Source organism: Barbus barbus (genome assembly GCF_936440315.1).
Source record: "Barbus barbus genome assembly, chromosome: 12".
In the NCBI taxonomy this organism is placed as follows: Eukaryota; Metazoa; Chordata; class Actinopteri; order Cypriniformes; family Cyprinidae; genus Barbus; species Barbus barbus.
In genome coordinates, this window is record NC_136740.1 from 23,496,239 (window position 1) to 23,521,113 (window position 24,875).

Below are 24,875 nucleotides of genomic sequence, written 5' to 3' on the forward strand. Positions count from 1 at the left end.
GAGAGTAGTGCAATGTGTGGACAACTTTATACTGAATCAACTGCGAATTAGAGTTGATCGAACAAGACCTAATATCTTGGAGGGCATTAGTCCAGTTATCTTCCCATATATCTATCCCCAAGCCCCTTTTCCCAAGACATCTTGCGTTGAAGGATTATTAAAATATTCAACATATTTAGAAACAAGACCATTCAAACGGAAATTAATTTGCCTAAACCTCTCCATTTTCACCAGATATTCAACAAATCTAAGAGACTTCATAATTGTACGTACATCAAATATATTGTCTAAGGTTATATCTGTAGCCCGTTGGTGGCGCTGCTGGTCTCTGGATTGAAGTAGTTCCTCATATTAATGGGGGAAACTTCAACCACACCTCAGTGATCTGGGATCATATCCACCCTCAGCTCTCTACACAAGAGTTGATTCACTCCAGCCGCTCACTGGGGCTCTCGTTTTCATCTAAGGTAACGTTTTTCTTTCTATTTTAATTTATGCTTGTTAATAAAATAACTTTTCTGAGACTCAATTGAACTTTATTAATTCATTTGAGCCGCTAGCATGGCCCAGGATCGGTCGAGCCGGGTTGTTGTGCCAAACTTTCATATGTAGTTGAGGTTGAATAGCACCAGCGCCTGTGTGCTCGAGTAATAAAGACGAGACGCTGATAGTCTACTTAACTTCAGTCGGATCACTTTATCATCGAGGTGCTGCGAGTTGAAACTTTTTTTTTTTACTTTTACACACTGTTTTCCTGAAAACTTCCTCTGGACTGTTTGTTTTTTTCTGCTTTCGGCTTAGTAGTGTGTTTCTTTGTAACGAGTCCATTCTAGGTGTGTTTTAGTCGTTGTCAGTGTAATGGGTTTGTTGCTGCTTGCAATGATTTTCCGTGTGTTTCCTTTAGATGTAACTTTTTAGCTCTATAAAGTGTACTCGATGCCCAAGAAAGCGGCTGTCTCAAACTAGTGAACTGCCTTCCTAGACGTCATAAAGGGCCATTGCTGTCTAGTTAGGAAGATCTACCATGGTATTACTTCGTTTTTTTCTATATACCACCGTAATACCATGCTATTCTTTGATTTTAATTAGGATACCATATTAACATGAATAATTTAATGTTTCAGCACAATTGTATGATTCAGAGCACCGTGGTATTATAATATGTATATTGTAAAATCATATCATGGCATGATTATTACTGCTATAGTACTTTTTATTTTACAAGCTGTTTTTGTCGTTAATTGGAGTACTATCATGTAAATGACTATTGTAATTGTTCAGTTCCATATTATATATCTCAGTGCCAAAGAAGGAAGTTACAAGATGGTAGCTTTTTTCTTTAATTTAGGATTTGCATCATTAAAAATCAGTGTCTTTTACTGTTTTGTTTGTAGTATGTTAAATGTATGATATATGGTGTGCTTGTATGATGGATCAAGGTCTACTTTATGAAAAATCCATGTTTTTTTTCTTTCTTTCATTGAACAGATTCGTCTGTAACGGCTCTGCCTCCTATAAACCCCACAGTCCCACAGAATCAACTGGAAATCAGGGGCCCAGAATAACTGAGGGAATAAGGAGTCTTGTGTGTGTATATACTTAAAGCAGAGACATCAACAAGGATTCTGTCAGTGATCAGGACGGAGGTTTTTGGAGGAGCCACGGCTTATATCGCTGAGTGTTGAGGATTAGATTCTCTCTCTATCTTGTCTCTAAACGGCCTGCAGGGTGGCGAGAGAGAGGGGGGAACCCAACCGGTGCATGCCGGAGATGAGTGCGTTCTGGCATAAGATCGGCTGTTGCGTGGTAGCCAAACCTCCTCCGGTAAGTGTCTCATTTGGGGAGACTTATAGTTTTATTTCCCAGACTTCCATCATAAGTTGTACTGTTTTAATACAGTAAAACCTAGTTTTCAGGAATCTACATGAATCACAGGTACTGTGATATCAGGCCTCTTTTGAGAATAACATCTGGACTAATTTCATCAATTAGGCATTCCCCGTGGCTCATGCAAGTTTTGTGTTCGTTAATCATGTGAAGAATGACTCACGCTGGTCTAGGGGAGAAAAGAAACCTTTCAGCTGATGTGAATGTGACCCAGATAGTCTTAGGAGTTTGTCAAGAGTGCAAATGTGTTTTTGAGAGTGAAGCCAGACGTGAAACACATATGGACAAAGAATGCTCTGTCATTGAACGGGTGAACGTGTAGAGGTATGGATTCAAACCACATTGCATGTGAGGGAAGTCTGATAAATGTGCCCACACATGCATATTTGATTTTTATCAAGATTATACACTATAGTTCAAAAGTTTGGGGTCAGTAAGTTTTAAAAAAGTACTTCTATTTGGCAAGGATGCATTAAATTGATCAAACGCAACATCATGAACATTTATAATGTTGCAAAAGATTTCTATTTCAAATAAATTCTGTTCTTTCAACTTTCTGTTCATTATAATCCAGAAAAAATGGTTTCCACAAAAATTAAGCAGCGCAACTGTTTCCGACGTTTATTAATAATAAGAAATGTTTGAGCACAAAATCAGCTTATTAACATGTTTTCTGAAGGATCATGTGACACTGAAGACTGGAGTAATGTCGACGATATTTAAATGCAAAACAGTTGTTTCAAATTGTAATAATATTTTGTGTTTTTGATCAAATAATTGCAGCCTTGGTGAGCATAAGAGACTCGTTTTAAAAATAAAATAATTTTACCGGCCCCAAACTGTTGAACAGTAGTGTATCATGTAGTGTAACATTGTCTTCATTTACTCCCCCCTCATGTTGTTTCTAAACTGTAAGACTGACTTTCTTAAGTGGAACATAATAGAAGTTTAACATGTTGACTCTTAAACGTCATAAAATGAAAGTAGTGACCACCATCTTTTTGACTCCAAAACAAAGAAAAAAGCACTATAAAAGTACTGCATATGACTCACATACTACATCTTCCTATACTGTATTCATACCATCATCATTATAATCATATATATATATATATATATATATATATATATATATATATATATATATATATATATATATATATATATATATATACTTTATTTGTCCCTTTAAGGGAAATTTGTTTTGGGCAGTACAGGTATAATATTTTGTATTATATCTTGTATAATCATATTAAAGGATAGTTTGATATAAGTTGCTATTGTCTAAAAATGTTGTTTTTTTAGCTCTCAAATCTCGTTTGACCTCATGATGTAGCAAGTTTGAAAAGCAGTTTTATTTGAATAATGACTGAAATATCAGTCTGTTCCTCGCAAAAAACAACTGTGCGACTTTTAAAGACTTGGAATATAGAGCATGAGTCATATGGATCTCTTTATGGCGCTTTTATGATCCTTTTTGGCGCATGACAGTCCTTGGCGTTCTACTTTCATTTAATTGGAAAAGCCCAAGTTCAGACATTCTGCTAAACGTCTCTTTTTGTATTGCATGAGCAAAAGGAAGTCAGAGTTTGCCAAATGATTGCAAAAATGTATTTTGGGGTGGACTTTCCCTTTAATATTCCTGTAAGAAAAAGAATCATGTTTATGTTTCTGGAATAGCTTTGCATATTTGACAAGTTAGTGGTTTCATTTAGTCTTTGTTAGTCAGTTTGTTTTGATCTGGATTGAGGTTCTGAGCCAATGATGAGTGACCCAGGTTTACCACGGTCTCCTGTAACAATGACAGGGGGTTCTAAAGGGAAGCTGGCTCCTCTGAGCTGGGAGTGCTCATTCTTTTCCTCCCTCCTTCCTCTTTTTATTTTTAGGTTCTTGTTTGTTCTATTGTTGGGTGGGGGGTGAGGTCAGACAGCAGTGGGCATCTGTAACAGACCAATGCTGCTTCCCAGTGCAAGAGCAATTTTCTTCAACTGATTTAGATAAAATGATTACGTTTAAAGTGTCTCCTTACATCTGAGAAGGTGATAAGGACTAAAGCATGTGCCAAGGGTTTGCTATGATATGGGCCATTGACTATACAAAGATTATGAAAGTAAACACCTTCAAGGATGTCTGGAGTTACATAAGACATGTTGCATTCGAAAAACTAAATTTAACTTGTAACTGTTTTCAAACTTAATTGCTTGGTCCAGAGCAGAAAAATACAAAGAGCCTCTGTCTGTGTCTGTCTAAATAATTATAAATACAATATTCTTTCTAAATAATAAATGGCAATATGTAATGAACACTGAGGTCAAATCTTGAATTAAAGATATAAAAGATGCATAGTGTAACAACAGTAAGAAATAATAAAAACAATAAAAGGTTCATACTTTAACAACAAGCAATATTAAAAACAATAAGAATAGTGTTTTTGTTGATATTTGTTTTCATTTATTATTATTATTATTATTATTATATTAGATTCAGATGTACCTCAAAGATAGAATGTTACCACTACTTACAAATAACTATTTATATAATCATATAAAATATATAATAATGATGAGAAAAAATTATAATTATTTTTAACAATATACATAAAGAAATGTTTATAGTCCTGTTTTATGTAAAATGTTACCTCATATTTTTCATTAGATTTGTTGTATGAAAGGAAACTTATTTCTATTATTTTAAAAGAAGTAACTACTTATGTAGTAATAATCTTGACATTAAAAGCATTATTATTTTCATTATTTGTAGTGATAACTTTAACATCGACAAAACGATCTGAACACTGACATCAAACAAACTCTGGTCTATTTCAAAAACTAGTGTATTTCAGGTAAGTGTAGAAGATATATTTAATGATTGACAATATAAATCCAGTGCTGTATGTTGTGTAAAATGCACTTTGTTCACTCTGGACAGACAAGTAATGGCTCGTATGCCAACACCCCTGCATGATCTCATCAAATAATTATTCTGGTTGTTGATACAAGGTTGTTGTTGTTTTTTAGATGTATAATCTCTGACTAATTCTGCTGCATAGTTATGGGAAACAAAGAAAAGAAACTGTAAACTGTAGAACAGTTGGGGATTTTTAGGAACTCGATGAATCCTGCTCTTCTTCAGGATGCATCCAGGAATAGATTCCATAGGGAAACATTAGTGTAATATCACCCAGGCACTGGTGTGGTCGTTGTATGGTCACATGACCGGCTTCTTTGAGTTTACTCCCTACACTTAGATTTTCAACACCTTTGGATTACGTCATGCTGTTTCATTTGCCAATCAAGTGCTTTGCATCTTTATGCTGGACCTTAATTTAAGCCTCTATGTTCACAGAAGAAGAAACGGAGGAGAATTGATCGCAGCATGATCGGAGAGCCCACAAACTTCGTTCATCTGACACACATAGGCTCTGGTGAAATGGCAGATGGCATGCAGCCGGTAAGACGCGTTTTATTTTGTTGGCACAGTGGGACTCTCTCATTTGAATGTTTATGACATGGCTATAATTTACAATGACAGAACAAATGCTTCTGCATGCATTCTTTACTAAAGCTCTGGGTAATACTGGATTGTCACAGGCATACATTAAAAATCTGTAGAGGGTTGCTGGGATTTTTGTAGAAATATACCTGGCATCCGCTGCAAGACTGTTGTTTTTCTTTTGCCCTCTTTCCCTTTCGATTTTGCCCTCACATCTGCTGCACCTGCCATGTCTGAAGTCATGTTTAAAGCGGTAGTTCACACAAAAATGAGAATTCTATCATTTATATTTGTTCACCTTCATGTTGTTCCAAAACCATAAGACCTTCGTTCATCTTCAAAACACAAATTAAGTTGTTTTTTTAATGAAATGAAAGTTTTCTGACCGAAAGTTTTCTTTGTGCACAAAATTGATTTTCGTAGCTTTATAAAATTATGATTGAAACACTGATGTCACATGGACTATTTTAACAATGTCCTTACTACCTTTCTGGCCTTGAAAGTTGAAGTTCGCTTGCTTTCCATGCAGGGTCAGAAAGCTCTCGGATTTCATCAAAAATATTAATTTGTGTTCCGAAGATGAACGAAGGTCTTACAGGTTTGGAACGACATGAGAGTGAGTAATTGATGACAGAATTTTCATTTTTGGGTGAACTATCCCTGTAAATGCTTGACGTGAATGTTGAAGGTTCCCCGATTAAGTGATCAGCCTGTGCAGATACTTTTTTTCAGTCTTTTTTTTTCTTTATAATAATAAATGTAAAAAAAAAATAGTAGTCATAGTTTTATTTTTATTTTATTTTTTAAGTAAATTTAAGGCTTGGGAACAATATTTCCAATTTAATTTTAATTTGTAAAAATAGAAATAAAAATATTATCTTTACTATTATTATGTAAAGACATAAATCTCAAGACTATAAATTTATTATAGTAATTGCTTGTAATTTATAATTTATTAATTTCAATGTATTTTAGTGTGTAAAACATTAATAAACATTTTATTTTTTTAATACTGTAACTACTAATAATGTTTATTATTATGTAAAAGTATTCTAAAGTGTCAAATTTAACAAATCAAATGCATGTTTGAATAAGGTAGACATGCTGCATGTGTAAGAAGTGATCCTGAAATGGGACTCGTGTTGTCTTAGCTCACGTTCCTAGCTGTTGTGAAGAAGGTGAGGCGTTACCTAATCCTGCAGCTCACGGAGGGACTGAATACCTGGGCAGAATCAAGCAGACTGCAACTTGCTCAGAGGAATGTTGGCAGGCGGCCCGTCAGGGACAGAATAGAGCTCTTTAAATGAGGAAATGTTCGTCAAGGTCTTTGTAGTGGTCACTGATTGATTTTTAAGTGCCAGTCTATAGCTTCATGTGTGATTTGCAGAATGTACAGCTCTTAGTGGAGTCAACACCTTTTAAGAAATGAGCTTTTTAGTCAATTGCAGCTTTAGTAGTTTTGTCAAAGCAAAAGCTGGACCTGTGAATAATGCAGCGCTGATAGCTGAAACTTCTTGTGAAAAGCGGTTGATATCAGCCTTTTATAGTCCATGTGATGATCTGCTGGCTTTTCCCTTGTGGTTCTGTTCTTTTGTGCCGTGCTGGGAAATTGTGTATAGAATGACTCGGTGAAATGGACTTCCTCCTCGTTGTGCTGTGAGATGCAGTGTTCCTGGGACACATGATGTAACAATGGGTGTGACACTGTGAAGAGCTCTGTGTGTGAAACAGGCTTGTTGCATGAAGGATGTAGGGTTTTTTTCAGCCCCACCTCTTGAAGTGTGAATTTATTTTACAGTTTACATGTAGCAATCGAGTCTTTCTATTTAATGAACAAAATGCCATATTAAAAAAACTTAATTTGCAGAGATGATACTCCGGTATTATTTTTGTTGTTGTATTAAAATTAATTTTATTATTAGTAGTAGTAGTACTGATTATTATTATTATTGTAATGTAATGTAATGAGTAAAAATATATAATATGATGATGATGATGATGATGATATTATTATTAGTAGTAATGTTTGCCAAATAAAGTAGTTGTGTATATATACTAGTACTAACATTATATTTAATTAACAATTCATTAATAATAATAAATAGTTGTTTGTTGCTGTGTTAATGTTGTTGTTATAATTTAAAAGTAATATTATATTAATGATAATATGGTGATTTTATATTAGTAGTAGTAATATTTACTATATAAAGTATTGTGTATATAGTACTTAAATATTTTGTAACTTGCAAATTATATTTAAGTTGTTTATTATGTTATTATATAATTAAATATAAATGTTAAAAATGTCGTCATTGTATAATATAAATAATATTGAAATTATTACTATAATGATTTTTAAGTTTTTACTTAATGTTCAATAAATGCTATTTTATTTGACTTGGGAGGACGTTTTGAAGGCTGACTTTTTTTCTTTTTTTTTCCTAGTATATCAGATTATTTTACCTCACTTGAAGTTTGAAATTTTACTTTGACCACTTTAAGACTTAGACTGTATAAATAAACCTTACTGTACTACTAAAAGTATAGTTGTGTTTGTTAAAGTGGACTTATTGTTAATAATTAGGCATGTTTCCATGCCAATAACATGATTGTGTTACTTCCTTTTGCAGTCTGGCCCGATCAAGGAACAAATGAGATCCAAAGTGCCTCACGCTAATGGACGAAACAGCTTGTTATAGCCTCTTCACCAGTGAGTATGAACACGCACACCTTCCTCTTCCTCTTCCATCCTCTCACATTCACTCATTTAATCACAGAACTTCATCTGTTCCCCAGGCTTTTTAATTTTTACCCCGAGCTCCGTAAAGTGTCCTCAGCAGAACCTGTCCAGCTAGCAGCACCGCACCAATGAGGAGGCGATAAAGTGGAGATCCTGATCACAAAAAACGACAACCTCCTTGCTGCAGCTACCAACATAGACTCCACCTCTGCAGGTTTTTATCTTTTGGATCCTCTGGAATGTCTCAGAGGAGACGATTGTCCCCCCTCTACTCTAAGACTGTTATTAAATTTGGACCGGATTGTATGAGAGCGCCTGACAAAGAGTGTGAATGTGTGACGTGTGCATTTGAGACACTGGCTGTGCTTGCTGTGGAAGAGGAAAGGCTCTTATCGCTTTAACACAGGGGACTATTTGACTGCCTTTCCGAAAGTTATAACTGGCATGTTTGTCATAGTCTGGCATTGATAAGGATGTGCGCAAGTGTGTGTTTGCTCTTGTTTTGTAATGGAAATATGTGCACCTATACCATTATAGTGTCTCCAACTGCTTGTCATTAACAGTTGCACAAATTAGTGTATTATACAAAGCCCTCTGGTATGTGTATAGTAGATGGATATCTATCATATGAAAATATGGCTTTTTTTATTTCCGCATGTCTGATGTTGCATTTAACAAATAATGCGTAATGTCCTTTATAACTCTAAAGGAATAGTTTAACATTTCTAAAATAAAAATACTCATTCACCATATTATTTCAAACACATACACACTTAAAATAAAGGTGCTTCACGATGCCATAGAAGAACCTTTTTGTCTAAATCGTTCCATAAAGAACCTTTAACATCTCAAAAGGTTCTTTGTGGCAAAAGAAGGCTCTTCAGATTATTAAACTAAGAAAGAGATGGTTCTTTAAAGAACATTTGACTGAATGGTTGTTTGTGGAATCAAAAATGGTTCTTCTATGGCATCGCTGTGAAGAACCTTTTTAAGCGCCTTTATTTTTGAGTATGCTTTTTTTTTCTGTGATTATTAGTACAACATCAATGCATAGTGATATAATGTATAAAAGCTATAAAAAATCTAAAAGGGCACCATAATGGTGGTCCATATTCAAAGTTTTCCGAAGTTTTACCTTTGATTTAAATGAGGAACAGACCAAATTTATGTCATTATTCACTGATAATCGTCCCCTCAAGTGAACTGACAACTTGAGAATTGCATGCTACAGAAAAATTGAGTCAAGCTTCAGACTACTTGGATTTTTGAGGACCATATTTTTTTTTTTTTTTTTTTTTTGGGAGAGCGTCTAACAGGCACTAAATTTAAAAAAAATCTGCATGAAAATTCTTCAAAAAATTTGATATGAGGGTTGAGTAAATAATTTTTATTGTGGGTGAGTTGTTCCTTTAATCCTTAAGTATTAGAAAAAGGCTATTATCTGTTTATCTGAGTGGAGACTTTGAACGGTGGCTTCCTGCCAGCAGCGAGCCACTGCCCTTTGTCATTTAAACATCACATTAGTCTCACTTTCACACATCAAGCTCCACCCCACACCAGCTTAAACACACGCTCTGTTTCCAGTCCTCACACGGCACCATGATTAAATCACTGATTTACACACACACACACTTTGTGATACTTTACTCTGTACTTTGTTTTTGAATGCAGCTCAATGTAGCACAAAGTTGGGCTGAAATGTTAAACACAATGTTTTTCCTTGTAATTGGGATGTTTTATTTCAAATGCATTGCTTTGCAAGATCCCAAACTGTAATTTACTTTGTGTTTGCTGTAATTTGTTAGGAAATGTCATAGGAAAAAATGTGCATAGCGAACGCTTTCAGATTGTGCATGTTGCTTTAGAAATCCAAATGTTTTGGAGTATTTTTAGTGGAATTGCATTTCATTCTTAGCTGACAGTATAGAGAAACATGCAGATGTTTGCATATCCGCTAAAGACTTCGACAGCTCCCTTAACTTAATTATACATGTTGCTTGCAGATTCTCTCACTTTTTGGTTTTATGTGACTGCTTGCCCATTTTTATTTTTTTTTAAAGTCGTAATGTTTGTGCAAAGCAGTCTTTAGGCTCTTTTTTTTTTGTCTTTTAATGCTTTTTATTATTCTTTACTTTTTTTAAAACATCTTTTAGTCTTAGACAACTGATTGATTTTGTTTAAATGGGAGCAGTAAGTGTTCTGTTCGTATGGCATGGTGTTATGTTGATGAATCCTGTTGTGTTTTGGTTTGTAACAATACAGTTGTGCAAAGAACGGTCTGTTTGTTTTGATTGAGATACAGATCGTAATATTACCTAAGTGTATTTTTATTTAATTGTACTGTAAATAACATTAATTTTACTTTGCTCTTTGCTTTGTTTGCATGACTTCAATAGAAATGAATTCATATTTTTCTAATTCAATTTTGAGGAAGAAAAACAAATCAGGAATTGCAAGATGTAAACTCAGAATTCTGACTTTGTAACTGAATTCTAAAAAGGTGCACAGGTGCTTTTACAGTTATTTAGATACAATTAACATGGATTTAAACAGGATTTTCTTATTACAGTAAATATATCCAGGGCTTGTAGTGAGGGCTGTTCCTTGACTTGGTGTTTTGTTTCTTGCCATGCATGTTTATATGAACAAAAGCCTTAAATTTATGGGCGAAGAAATCAAAGCTGATCCCTAAAGCATGTTTTAACATCTACAGTAACAGTCATTATTAAAGAAGCTCACGGAACACTTCGTGAACGTTGTGCGAGACACCTACAAAAACAAACAACGGGCCTTTGGCACAAAGATTATTTAGGTCTCAGACCGGTACAGAGCACATTGCATTTTAATTTCCTTTTTCTCACAATGGCTTAAAAAAACAGTAAAACAGACCGTCAGGGACTGATTGTTTACACGTTTTGAGATTTCAGTTGCTTACATTTACTGAACATGCCTCCACATTCAAAAGTGAAATTCAGAAATTCATTAGAGACACAATTTTCTAAATTTTATTGAAATTATATAGATTCTAGAGAGAAATGTTCTGAGAATGTCGTGAAAGGTGTTATAGCATCCAGAAAAACAAATGTATATATTTTTTTTTTACATTTAATTCTTTATATATATATATTCTATTTATTTTTGTGGCAACAGATGCATATGGAACTCAGTTTTGTTAAAGTAGTAAGTTAAATTACCATTCTGTAGTTCATTCAGGTGAATTATTCACTTAAATCAAACACGAACTTTAGTTTCTACTAAACATTGTTGACTTGCATAATCTGGCACATACAGCATTACAACAGGAATCTGTTATTTAACCTTCCAGTAGTTCTCGCTCTGTTCCTGTTTGACTTCAATGCATAAAGAAAAATGTTTCACCTCTCAGCTACCTCACTTCCTGCCAGAGCCCGTTTCCTGAAAGGTGCAGGAATGTTTCCATGGCGACTCAAAAAATAAAATAAAAAACTCCCACTATTTCCTCATTACAATTAACAATGAAATCACAACAGGTGTTTAATAGAACCCTTTATTTCCTTAAATATCATAGAAAAGACATGTAGTATGTGCAGTTTAAAAGCTCAGGTTGTTCAAGAGTGGCCTTGTATAAATATTTGCACACAGGAGTCCATTAAATGAAAGCACATTCAATGGGCCACTTTAAAGGCAGCAGCAGCAGCTGAATATTAGAGAACATTTCCCAAGAAGAAAACCAGGCACGAATACGTATGTACAGTAAAAACTGACCAATGCAGCTTCTTATAGCAATATTACACACACTATTTGTTTGTAATAGTTCTGATTTGACTGCATTCACAGTTTGAGCATTTGAGCTAATAACATTCACACTTGATTAAATGCTCAAGAACAATGCATTTTACAGAATATATAAAAACTATTTCAATAAAATAGTCAATACCACTTTACAAGACTTATTTTAAAAAGCCAGACAGTAGTTTGAAGAGTTTAAACCATGTTCATATATACAGGTTTAAGATAACATGCATACAACAAGATTTTGTAACCATTGTGCAAATATTAAAACTAATATTTATCCTAATTTGGGTATGTTCACCACAAGTCCAAAAGGAAATGTTATTGGTATTTCTCATGCCTAAACATAATAGGTTTTATGAAGAGTGAAGGGTGTATTATGTCATTTTCTACAGTCTGGGAAACATGTTTGTCTGTTTTTGTGTAACAGTTTAAATGCAATGACGTCAAACAGGCTTTGATGTTGCTCACAGACCTCTCCTGACCCACCTTACAGCATGACACAGCTGCGTCTCTCTGAAGGACAACACCGTCTTTTTGTATTTCATCAAAGGGTCATCTGGTAGGAAGCTGTTTCTCTGTCATTAGGGCATTTGCCCTCAAGCTTGACCTTTAACCCCAGCCCACGCGCATGTCACCCCTGTGTGAAGTCTATACAGTATGTACACCTCTGCTCTCTTCCCATCAGACACCTTCACCTGTTCATCTGCTCATCATACCTGCAGAGCAAAACAAATCATCTCCATCACTTTCAATGGTATCTATTTTTTTTTTCATGGTTTGAAACAAAGAATCACATTTATTGACAATATTGATTCAGAAAATACACAAATTGGTGTAAATTATTTACAGAGAAAAGACTAGATATGATGGGGAGATAGGGAGGAATATGGTCAAGAAATTATATACACCACTTTCACTGTTATCATTTTTTGTTAATTTATTTAAAAATAATAATAATAAAATTAAATTCAAGAAATTTAATTAAAATGAATAGATTTTAAATGTAATATTTTTTTTAAATGTAACAGATTTATTCATTAAATGTATTTATTTAAAAGATATATAAAAATTTAAAAAATATATAAAATATTTATTTTATGAATACATTTGTTTAACACACAAAAAATGATACCAGTGAATGTGATATGTTTAAGGTAATTTCTCTCTAAATAATTTACATTAAAAAAAGCAATATTTATTTTATTAAAAAAATAATACTTTTTTGTAAATTATTTAGAGAGAAATGACCAGATATGATGGGGAACACAGAAAGTTATAGAAATTGGACTCAAACTTTTTGAACAACAAATACATTTAAGATTTGATATTTATTAGTCCAGGTTTTTAAATGATACGTAGACAGTGCACTGATATGGACACTCACTGTCTGATGCAGTCTGGGATTTGCAGCTGGGCCACAGGAACAAACTCTGCCAGTTCTTGCAAGCTGTGGATGAAGCGCATCTTCCTGCTGAATTTCTCACTTCAAGAGTGAAAGAAACGGGTCAGACTGAGGGCTTTAGGTATTAATAATGTTTATGGCCTTTTTTAGCTCTGTTTGCTAAACTAATGATCATCTGTGCTCACCTGATGAAGGGTTTGATGATGGTGATTAACGCTCTCACGTACCAGGCCGGGTGAACCACGAAAAGGCCTTTCAAGTCTTTCCTTAACCTTCAGAAAAGAAAATATATTGAATACCTCAAATCAGAAAAGCAAAGGCAAATAACTATGAATTAAAACATAAAATTATTTTGTTTCCAATAACTGGTTGGTTCTCCCACTGGAGAAGCACGATGCCAGCAGAACATGACGACACAAGGGAGCAATCGCTGACTGGCACTAGCACCACCCTTTGAGGCAGGGCATTGAATCATGGGACACAGACAGGCAGAAACTTGGAGACGACAAACTGTTTACAACACATTTCACTGGTTTACTAGCCCCAAAAAATCATCCACAAATTTAACCATTTATATTTTGTTTCTTTCATATGTCATTTAAGGGTTAGGGGTTTGTAAGGCTCTACTACATTACTCTGAACGCTACAAAAGACTTTCCTCTGATCTACAGTGGGGTCCAAAAGTCTGAGACTGCCAGTAAAATGTTTTTATTTTGCATTTTAATTTAAATTTCATTAAATTCTACAATGTAATTACAAATAAATACACATTTTTAACTTTAAAGATTTTTTAACGTTCAAATTTAAGTGAAACATTGAATTGGGGTGGGGTGGGGGGGGGCATGAATTCCAGATTTTTTTTTTTTGCTTTAAATATTTAAAACAAGATCCCAAGTTCATCTTTGTATTTCAATGGATTGGCATTTTTGTTCAAATACAAAATACTAAATGTTTTTCAATTCGATTAAGAATACGATCTCATAGTGTTTTGTTTTCTATAAAAAAATGTCAGTGTTTGCACTCAAACTGTGGAGAGAGTAGATAAAATGACAGGATTTTCCCTTTAGATTCTCTGGTATTTCAAATGAATCCAATCAGACCGAACTTTCCTCCTCGCAGTTCCTTTTTGATTGTGTGATGACATGCTTAGTGCTTTTTCTGTTGTTTACTGTTGCTGTCTGTACAGTCAGCAGCTGATCTCAGAGGAAACTACACGCAGTGACGCAACGGAGCCAGGCAGCAGGAATGATGACAAATCAGGCTTTCAAGAGCATCCCACACTCCTTAGTTCCTCATTTCCCAAACTGATACAAAATCCCCACATAAAAAACATTTATGAGACTGACCTTCACCTGGAAGATTAACTGTTAGAGCTATGCCATAATATAGGGAAATCAAACAAGAATTTACCATTTTAATTCTTTGGTTCGTCAATAACCACAAAACATGCCATTTCAGAATCCTGTCCTGACCCTAATTGCCCCATCGGATTTATTCTAGGATAAAGACTGGCTGGTTGTGCATAACCAAAAATGACTAAAGAAGTACATAGAGATTTTGTAAATAACATTGACGTCCATTGAGAACAGCCACACTGGCCTTGGAGAGCCCACACTAGAGTTTTAAATCTTAAAGAAGTAATCCGCAATGAAGTATGCAATCTAAAAATGTCTAAATATAGCAACAACAACAAGAAAACGTGACAGCTGAGAACAGGTCAAGGGTTATCTGAGGAATGCCTGGAAGAACTCTGATAACATGGCCTTCTATGTATGAGTCCACAGCATTCCTATCATATTTCATAAGAGGGGCATTAAGAAAGAGAGAGTGGAGGTGGGTTCTCATGTTCGACACAAACTAAACTAAAGGAACAGGAAGACTTTCACAGGCAGAGCTTAGACACACATGCCCTCTTCTGGAACTGATGGAAACTGACACTGTAGTTTCATGAGAAATCAAAGTAGTTTTGTTGATTTTTAGTGCATATTATTGTGAAATATTATTACAATTTTATATAAGCGTTTTCTATTTTAATATATTTTAAAATGTTATTTATTTCTGTGATGTAAAGCTGTCAGCAGTCATTACTCCAGAATTCAATGACACACAATCCTTCAGAAATCATTCTAATTTGCTGATTTGATGTTTAAGAAAAAATTCTTAATATTATCATTGTTGAAAACAGTTGTTATGCTTATTATTTTCGTTGAAACAGTGATACATTTTTTTTTCCTTTTCAAAAAAGAAAAAAAAAAATCTTTAAAAAAAATCTTACAACCCCGAACATTCGCATATGTGTATTCTCAGGTGTATTCTTGTCCAATAACATTATTTCTAGAATAAGACCGTCTCATCCCCAAATTTCACCTGCCACCAATTAGCAATAGCAAGTAACTTTATTTGATTTTCCAGGCTGTCCCTCAAAATAAAGTCTATACTGGCTATCAGCCCTGGCACAACATGGGAGGATGAAAAAATAGAATTAGCCCATTATATCATTATCTAAAAACAGAAATTGATTGTTGTCTTCAATTATAAAATTTTTAAGTTGATGAGAAATCATAGTAACTTCTAGTACGGCTCACCTTCTGTCGATGGACATGTAACACTGTCGAAGCCACTTAATCCCAGGCATCTTATTGCGAGGGGCCATTCCACACAGATACACCAATATGTAATTCTCAGACACCATCAAGTCCAGCGTGCCAATAATGTACCTAAATCCAAATAAATCGTTAAATGTGAATAAACATTTAAGTTTAAGAAAATAGAAGTCATTTCAATGAAAATTCATCCCAAATCAGTCAGTTTTTACCTGAAGAGATTGTCCATCACATACTCATAGTGTTCTGTTGTATTTTCTGGTAGGTAGCAGGACGTAAACATGATGACGGCTGTCGATCCGTCCCCATAATATCCTATAAAAGGTCGATTTCAGTTGGTAATTTCAGTAAAGCATGATTAACCCAGCTCGTTCAACAAAAGCTCACCTCCGTGGGAAAGAACTTGAAGGTACGGCTCCAGAACGCTCATGTTGACTTGGTAGTCTTGGCCGCCAATATGGAATCGCCTCCATCGTCGCCCATTGCTGTCCACCTGATCCAAGTCCAGGTGTCCCATTTCTGCATGCTCTAGTAAACTGGCTTTTCTGATTGCTGCTTTGCCCATCCTAGGAAGATCATCTGTAATGACCACAGTACTATTCGTAAACCAGTGCTCTGACAAATGACACAACCCTAATGAATTTCAAAATAATTCAATACCTTCCCACTCCAAGGCGTGCATGCTGTCTGGGAAGTTGTAAGACTCGCTGTCTGAGGGTGTCTCTAGGGCCTCCAGGTTAATGTCCATCTCTAGGTCATCATCAGGAGATGGTGAAAGAGCAGAAGCATCAAACTCGTCTGATTTCACGCTCCGGTCAGTAGAGGATTTGTCCAGTGTTAAACTAAGAGTCGGCGCCACTAGTCGCTTCTTCCTGACGGTATCACCTGTAAGAGCCAGGCTAGTTGGTGGGACTAGTGGAAAGAAAGAAAAAGAGAGGTCAGGTATTAAACAGGTATATATTGTGTATACTCTACCAATTTTACTGTTTTAGGTCAGTAAAATTGTTATTTTCAGGGTTTTTTTTAGCTTTCGGTTTCAAATAAATACTTTTTTCCATTCAAAGAAGAGGCAGCACAACTGATTTTAGTATTGATAAGAAAAACTGTTTCCTGAGCACCAAATCAGCAGATTACAATCATTCCTAAAGGCTCATTTGAGCACAGTTGCTAGCACAGTATATTAATTAATTATATACAGAATATAATAATATACGGAATAAATAACATTTTAAAAAGTACTAAAAAAAATAGATTTTTTTTTATTGCAATACTATTGAAAATTTCCCAATATTACTGTTTTTACTGGATATTCAAGCAAATAAAAGCATCCTTGGTGAGCATAAGATACTTCTTTCAGAAACACTGAAAATTCTTATGTCCCCAATCTTTTGAACTGTAGCGTGTCTATATATGAGAGAGATATTATATCAGAGGCAGATATTTCGGCCAGTAACTAATTGGAGAAATGAGGTTACCAGGCCTGTTTCCCTCAGCTCCAGGGCTTTCCTCTTCATCGCCAGGACTCTGTGTGTCCTCAGGAAGAGGCCTACAAAGATCACATAATTTAATTCCATTTGCACTTAATATGAACATAAATAAGGTGCATGTATCTAGTGCATTTTACCTGGGGAACTCCTCATCCTGCCATTCCTCCTGGAGCTCCATGTCGGGGATGAAGGCAGATGTCCTGCCGTTTTCTGAATGCCTGCAGAAATAAATTAAAAATGTAAAGAAAGTTAATTGGGCTTCTTTGTCCCTATGTCAAAATGTATTGTCAAAACAAAAATTCCAGGTTTGTTTGTTTTAATTACAGAACGGGTCAGTACAAGAATAACGTATAGAAAATATTTAACATCCAGTCATTTGGAAATGTTATTAAACAAATTCCTGCTATGAATGACAGAGATTGATTTAGTCTCTTTGATATCTTATTTGCAAAAATTTTAACCTGATGCAGGATTTTTAGCTACTACCCAAAAATGTCTGTAGAGTTCTGTTGGAACAATCAAATTTGTCCATCTTTGATTAACATCTCTGATTGCCATCAATGAAACTCTTCTCTTCTTAAGAGCAGAAGTGAAGAAGGTTCCAACATTTGGAAACAATTTTGATATGTAATGATGTAGAAGTAGATCTATCATTTTCCGGAGTAGAATAAATCACTGATTGATTAACAGTCTGATGTTCTGTTAAAGGCAGGAAAACCACACTACTACTAAATGGCACAGGATCAATAGTAACCTGTGAATGCTGTTTTCAAACCCTTAGTACTGGCATTAGATAGATAGATAGATGGATGGATGGATGGATGTATAGAGAGATAGGCAGGCAGGCAGGCAGGCAGATAGACAGACAGACAGACAGACAGACAGACAGACAGACAGACAGACAGACAGACAGACAGATAGATAGATAGATAGATAGATAGATAGATAGATAGATAGATAGATAGATAGATAGATAGATAGATAGATAGATAGATAGATAGATATAAGCATAAAACAATCGTGTTGGATTAGACTGCACGTAGTACACTTGAAAGCTCGCTAACGCCCATCACATCGCTGTTTAGTCATATGTAAATAATGACAGTGTAAACATGCTAAACTCACCTTTTCACTAACCTCGTTCAGGAGATGCTACTCAAAAACAAACTGCTTTTTCATATGATAAAAAAAGAAGTATTTCCTAAGAACATTACAAGCGCTATAGTTAAACTGATTTATTATAGGCTACTGATGTATAACCTAGCCATTTACCTTTACCACGACGAGGGCGATTCTTTCTCTACCTCACCCAAACAAAGTACCTTCAAGCCAAACACAGAATCCAGCCAATCAGAGCGCGTCACACCTGATGACGAGGCCCCCGCACCTGGGAGAGCTGTTTCAACGCCCCGCCCACAAATCTATCTGCGGACATTTAGATCTATCCCGAAGGGTTTCTTTCTATAGGCTACTATTTCACCTGCGAGTTCAACAAGTTGGTTTAAGCTTTAAAATGTTGAGTAATCGTGCTTATTTTGTGTGCCACAACTACACTGTCAGCTCTGTGACACAAATTGTAACGAAATTATTGTGTATTGTCTAAAAACCATAAAACAAAAAGATGGCTGAATTTAATAAATATTCCCTGGGTTTCACAGACAAGGCTTAAGCCTAGTCCTAGACTAAAATGTAAGTCTGAGCTGTTTCAACTGAAAGAAACTTGGACTGACTGATCTTAAAATATATCAGAGCCTTTGTTTTGTCTCAAGATGCACATCAGTAATGTTTTTTTTTTCTAAGCACGTTTATAAAAATTGCTTAAATGTCTTAATTTAACTATGATCTAATCCTGGCTTAGTCTAAGCCCTGTCTGTGAAACCGGGCCGTGATGTGCAAAATTTGAGTCAACACTGAAATTTTTCTGATGCTGATGACAATTTACTGAACTGAAAATCCGTTTGAAACCAACCAAAGTGAATGCTAAATTTCTCAATATTTATCATTAATATTTGAGATTCATTTTTATGTCAGACAGTGCAATATAGAGATATGTTTTCATGCTATTTTTTTGTGAGAAGATGGAAATAGCAGCATATGATCCCAAACATAGATGAATACCTGAACAGATTCATCCAAAGCATGCACTGCATCTACTTTATTCCAATATTGCAGCTTCTATTTTCTACCCACTATTCAAATATACTGAAAATAGCAGTTCTATTGTGTCGGACTTGTCAAATACAAACTCAGATATAAAACTTGTCCTTGTTTCCTCAAGCATTTCTTTACGTCAGCACATGTGGTAATTAAACGTGGCACAAATGACCAGAAAATCTCGTTTTGTTTTCAGCTGATTCCAGGCAGGTAATGAACCGGTGTGCTCCTGCTGTCAGCAACATAAGAGCTTCTGTCCAACGTCACACAACTCAACCTGTTTCTGATGTGAGCTTGATGGTATTGTCTTCACTTCAACCCTGTAACCTTTACATACACTATACACTATTGTCCAGTAAGACTGCTGAGGTTGTACATCATTTCAAACATAACCTGCTTTGAGGAGACTGTATGTTTTTAGTTACTGCCTGATTCACATCAAGACACTGTTGTGTAATCTCAAACCCTGTGTTGTCCTATCGAAGACCTTATCAGATGTCAAAATGTATTTTAAAAAATACGAAGGGTGTTTTTTAGAACAGTGCATGACAATTGTGGCAGACAACACGATACCTCCACTGCAAAACATAAAGGTGTGTGCTGTTTCAGCAATTGTTCTTGATGTAACTCTTACCAGATTTAGTAAAGTAATCGCCTGTTGTGAAAACCTTTGTCCTGGCAAAGATACTACAGTAACTAATTCTGTAACTTACTGTTTTTAAGGATATAGGTATTATTAGTCATATCACACAAGCACTGAGGGTTTTTATGACACTAAGATTCATGTATTCTCTTCTTGTCTGAACATGAACTTGGAATTTGGTATGAAAATTAACAAGTTAAAAGACCTATTCTGTGATTACAGTAGTATTAAGAGCTTTAAAATCATCTCAACTGTACAGTCTCAAACCATCAAAAGCTATAATGACATGAACGTTGCCAATGGAAATCAAATATTAAAGATTAAAGTATTTTCCCCTTTAAAACAACATAAAACCGTACTAAACTGTACATTTTTGTCATATTTTTCCATGTACATTTGGACTTTTAACTTGTGACAGCAGTGAAACTCTTATTATTGTGTGAAATATAAATGACAGAAAATCTGATGGTCTGTCAGATGACAGGATGTGAGAGATGATTTCTTTCTGTGGTTAGGTCTCAAATGTTAGTCAAGAAGATTGGCAAAAGTGGCGGAAATCAGTTCAACGGCAACTTCCTTTTTCTGAAATCCTCTTTCTAAATAACTAGTGCTACAAGGATTTCTCTCATGTCCTTCTGCTGTACACTTCACAGCGCAACAGAACAACTCGTACATTAGTCTCTGGTTCATCCAATATGCGCTTATGACCTCTTATGGTACTTGTTTTGATCTTATAAATATGTTTTGACCAGGTATAGTAACTGAAATCTTAAATCATTATCCATTACTTTATTATTGTAAATTTTGACTTACCCATTTTGCATGTACCCTTCCCTCTGGTCTGAGTAAGTCCCCATGACTAAAGTCTATAAAAGAAAGTGTCTAGTTTAGAAATGCATTCAGTGAACTCAGTTGCTGACCATGACCCGAGGTGTTTCATGAGTTTCACCAGTTTCAGTGACTGTATCTTGTGTCTTGTGTTAGGGAACTCACCCTGACTGTCAGTACAGGTTTTTCAACATTTCTGACTTCTGCTGACTGAATTGTCTGTCTCCCATTGGCTCAGCTGCTTTGAGCACTTCTGCCCCCCCCCCACAGGGAAGGCTGGGAAGGTGGAGGACGCCACAGACAGACTACATGGTCCTAATACCCTTGAGGTTACAGGCCCCTTCATTTACATTTATGCATTTACGCTTTTATTCAGGTGTTCAGCAAGAATTCATTAAACGAATCAAAGACATTTGCATTACTCAAACAAATGCTTTTTTGATTTCAAATGAATGCTGTTATTTTGAAACTTTCTATTCAAAGAATATTGTAAAACCGCGTCACGTTTTCCACAAAAATATTATGCAGCACAACTGGTTTCAACATGTTATTTGAGCACCAAATCAGCACATTAGAATGATTTATAAGGATTATGTGACACTGAAAACTGGAGCAATGAATGTTGACATTTCAGCTTTGCCATCAAAATATATACATTTTTAAAGCTATTTGTATTTGTTTATTAAATTGAAATAAAATTTCACTATATTAATGATTTTCCTGATCAAATAAATGCAGCCTTGGTGAGACTTTCAAAAACATTACAAAATGGTACTGACACCAAACTATTAGTGTACAAGAACAATAAAAAAATTGTGTCTTTATATAAACAAAGCTCACAAACCACATATGGAACCATTTAAAAATGTTTTATTCATGACTCACAGAGAACTTAAAATAAAAAAAGTCCTTGGCAATAAAATACTTTACAGAGGATATGCTCTTGAATGTCCCGTTTAAAAACCATAGCACATTAATACATTTACATCAAATAAACATTTCATACAACATTATGATGATATTGGCGTTATATAGTTTGGTGGAATTGACCAGTATGTGCTTAGTTCTCCTGAGGCAGCATGCAGCAATCCTCATGTCCCCATGCCAAATCTCACCAAACTAGCGGTCAGGGTTAAATCACAGATACACTACACCTCAAAACACCAACATACCATCTTATATGTTTCACGTCCAATATTAACTGATTTTAACTGTTAATTAAGTCGTAACTAAATTAGCCCTTTATTTTCTATGGGGAAAAACCTCTTCATATAACTGTCTGACAGAATATGTCATTATATAAGATTCATCCAATTAGGCCTTTAAAATGCCTTGGATTGAGCTTTTGTATAAATATTATTATAAATATAATGAATATTATAATTATGATGATAGTCCAAGTATGATTGAATCGGCTAATAGGCTGCTGGCCGTATAACAAATCAAACGGGCTGTCCATGAAAATCTCAACAAACTAATGTTTTTCAACCCTAATGTACCCAGAGCCATCAAACTATCAAATAAATTATGTAAGATAACAATAGAAACTAACAGAATACTGAAGTTTTAAATCTCAAACGATCAAATGTTTAACATGCTGAACACAAATACAACTGAGGTCTTTGGTAGGTAATGGTAAAATCTCATTGACTAAAATGCAGGTGCTCTGATTTTAACTAAGAGCAGGTCAGTTAACACCTATAACATGCAAAAGGCCACAGAGGGGTTACGTTCACTTTTCACGAACCGACAATAACTCCTTTACAATATTATTGGGGAATCATGACAAGATGTACTAATCCAATGCATGTTCATCTTCATTTACATCTGATGCTTCGTGATATAAAATGACATCAATTTAAGATTTATGGATTGCATCTTTGGCACGCTGCCAATTACCACACAATCATTTTGACAGGAACTGCGTAAATGCTTAAATACTTGCACAGTTTGCAGACAATAAATACATCTTAAATTATATATATATATATATATATATATATATACACACACAGTGGTGTGAAAAAGTGTTGGCCCCCTTCCTGATTTTTAATTTTTTTTGCATGTTTGTCACTTTAATGTTTCAGATCATCAAACAAATTTAAATATTAATCAAAGACAACACAAGTAAACTCAACATGCAGTTTTTGAATGAAGTTTTTTATTATGAAGGGAAAACAAAATCCAAACCCACATGGCCCTGTGTGAAAAGGTGCTTGCCCCCTAAACCTAGTAACTGGTTGGGCCACCCTTAGCAGCAACAACTGCAATCAAGCGTTTGCGATAACTTGCAATGAGTCTGTTACAGCGCTGTGGAGGAATTTTGGCCCACTCATCTTGGCAGAATTGTTGTAATTCAGCCACATTGGAGGGTTTGAACATGAACCACCTTTTTAAGGTCATGCCACATCATCTCAATAGGATTCAGGTCAGGACTTTGACTAGGCCACTCCAAAGTCTTCATTTTGTTTTTCTTCAGCCATTCAGAGGTGGATTTGCTGGTGTGTTTTGGATCATTGTCCTGCTGCAGAACCCAAGTTCGCTTCAGCTTGAGGTCACAAACAGATGGCCGGACATTGTCCTTCAGTATTTTTTGGTAGACGGCTGAATTCATGGTTCCATTTATCACAGCAAGTCTTCCAGATCCTGAAGGAGCAAAACAGCCCCAGACCATCACACTACCACCACCATATTTTACTGTTGGTATGATGTTCTTTTTCTGAAATGCTTTTACGCCAGATGTAATGGGACACACACCTTCCAAAAAGTTAAACTTTTGTCTTGTTCTCTACAGAGTATTTTCCCAAAAGTCTTGGGGATCATCAAGATGTTTTCTGGCAAAACTGAGACGAGCCTTTATGTTCTTTTTGCTCCGCAGCGGTTTTCGTCTTGGAACTATGCCATGCAGGCCATTTTTGCCCAGTCTCTTTCTTGTGGTGGAGTCATGAACACTGACCTTAACTGAGGCAAGAGAGGCCTGCAGTTCTTTAGATGTTGTTGTGGGGTCTTTTGTGACCTCTTGGATGAGTCGTCGCTGCGCTCTTGGGGTAATTTTGGTCGGCCGGCCACTCCTGGGATGGTTCACCACTGTTCCATGTTTTCACCATTTGTGGATAATGGCTCTCACTGTGGTTCGCTGGAGTCCCAAAGCTTTAGAAATGGCTTTATAACCTTTTCCAGACTGATAGACCTCAATTACTTTCTTTCTCATTTGTTCCTGAATTTCTTTGGATCTCAACATGATGTGTAGCTTTTGGTCAACTTCACTTTGTCAGGCAGGTCCTATTTAAGTGATTTCTTGATTCACAGGGGTTCACATGTGGGTTTGGATTTTGTTTTCCCTTCATAATAAAAATCTTCATTCAGAAAATGCATGTTGTGTTTACTTGTGTTATCTTTGATTAATATTTAAATTTGTTTGATGATCTGAAACAAAGTGTGACAAACATGCAAAAAAAAAAAAAAAACAGGAAGGGGGCCAACACTTTTTCACACCACTGTGTGTGTGTGTGTGTATGTATATATATATATATATATATATATATATACAGTGCCCTCCAAAAGTATTGGAAATTCCTTTATTTTTGCTGTAGACTGAAAACATTTGGGTTTGACATCAAAAGATGAATATGAGATGAGAGATTAACATTTCAGCTTTTATTTACAGGTATTTTCATCTGGATCTGATACACAACTTAGAAGATAGCACCTTTTGTTTGAACCCATCCATTTTTCATGTTACCAAAAGTATTGGAACGTGACTGACAAGTGTGTTTTGTTGCCCTGGTGTCCTATTAATTGATTATTCAAACAGTAAATAGCACTGAATGTCTGCGCTCAGTTTCAGATCCGTGCAGACTGCTTT

General features: G+C 35.4%; 2 protein-coding genes across 3 annotated transcripts; one reads left to right on the forward strand and one right to left on the reverse strand.

Annotated features, from left to right (window-relative positions):
• Nucleotides 1-379: 379 nt before the first annotated feature.
• On the forward strand, nt 380-10,699 carry LOC306878398 (CDC42 small effector protein 1). Its single transcript, XM_079430732.1, has 5 exons — nt 380-467; nt 1,489-1,824; nt 5,233-5,337; nt 8,010-8,089; nt 8,176-10,699. Exons 2-4 carry the CDS (start codon nt 1,762-1,764, stop codon nt 8,076-8,078), a joined length of 237 nt encoding a protein of 78 aa, XP_079286858.1. The 5' UTR covers nt 380-467; nt 1,489-1,761; the 3' UTR covers nt 8,079-8,089; nt 8,176-10,699.
• Nucleotides 10,700-11,603: 904 nt separating this feature from the next.
• On the reverse strand, nt 11,604-21,212 carry LOC306877987 (BCL2/adenovirus E1B 19 kDa protein-interacting protein 2-like). 2 transcript variants are annotated; one of them, XM_079430061.1, is made up of 10 exons: nt 20,996-21,212; nt 17,523-17,603; nt 17,374-17,444; nt 16,559-16,810; nt 16,286-16,477; nt 16,111-16,213; nt 15,881-16,012; nt 13,481-13,567; nt 13,278-13,376; nt 11,604-12,609 (listed from the first exon to the last, which is right to left on the reverse strand). In XM_079430061.1, exons 1-10 carry the CDS (start codon nt 21,037-21,039, stop codon nt 12,585-12,587), a joined length of 1,086 nt encoding a protein of 361 aa, XP_079286187.1. In that variant the 5' UTR covers nt 21,040-21,212; the 3' UTR covers nt 11,604-12,584. The 2 variants fall into 2 exon arrangements, with proteins under 2 accessions (XP_079286187.1, XP_079286188.1); XM_079430062.1 differs by lacking the exon at nt 20,996-21,212 and adding an exon at nt 18,511-18,699 and having other exon boundaries at nt 11,628-12,609.
• Between the last annotated feature and the right edge of the window lie 3,663 nt (nt 21,213-24,875).

Coding starts and splice junctions, on each gene's coding strand:
- LOC306878398 (XM_079430732.1), top strand. CDS start 1,762: ATGCCGGAGATGAGTGCGTTCTGGCATAAGATCGGCTGTTGCGTGGTA. Junction 1,825..5,232: donor TGGTAGCCAAACCTCCTCCG/GTAAGTGTCTCA, acceptor CTATGTTCACAG/AAGAAGAAACGGAGGAGAAT. Junction 5,338..8,009: donor TGGCAGATGGCATGCAGCCG/GTAAGACGCGTT, acceptor TTCCTTTTGCAG/TCTGGCCCGATCAAGGAACA.
- LOC306877987 (XM_079430061.1), bottom strand. CDS start 21,039: ATGGGGACTTACTCAGACCAGAGGGAAGGGTACATGCAAAATGG. Junction 16,811..17,373: donor AGCTGAGGGAAACAGGCCTG/GTAACCTCATTT, acceptor TCTTTCCACTAG/TCCCACCAACTAGCCTGGCT. Junction 12,610..13,277: donor ATCCCAGACTGCATCAGACA/GTGAGTGTCCAT, acceptor TTTGCTCTGCAG/GTATGATGAGCAGATGAACA.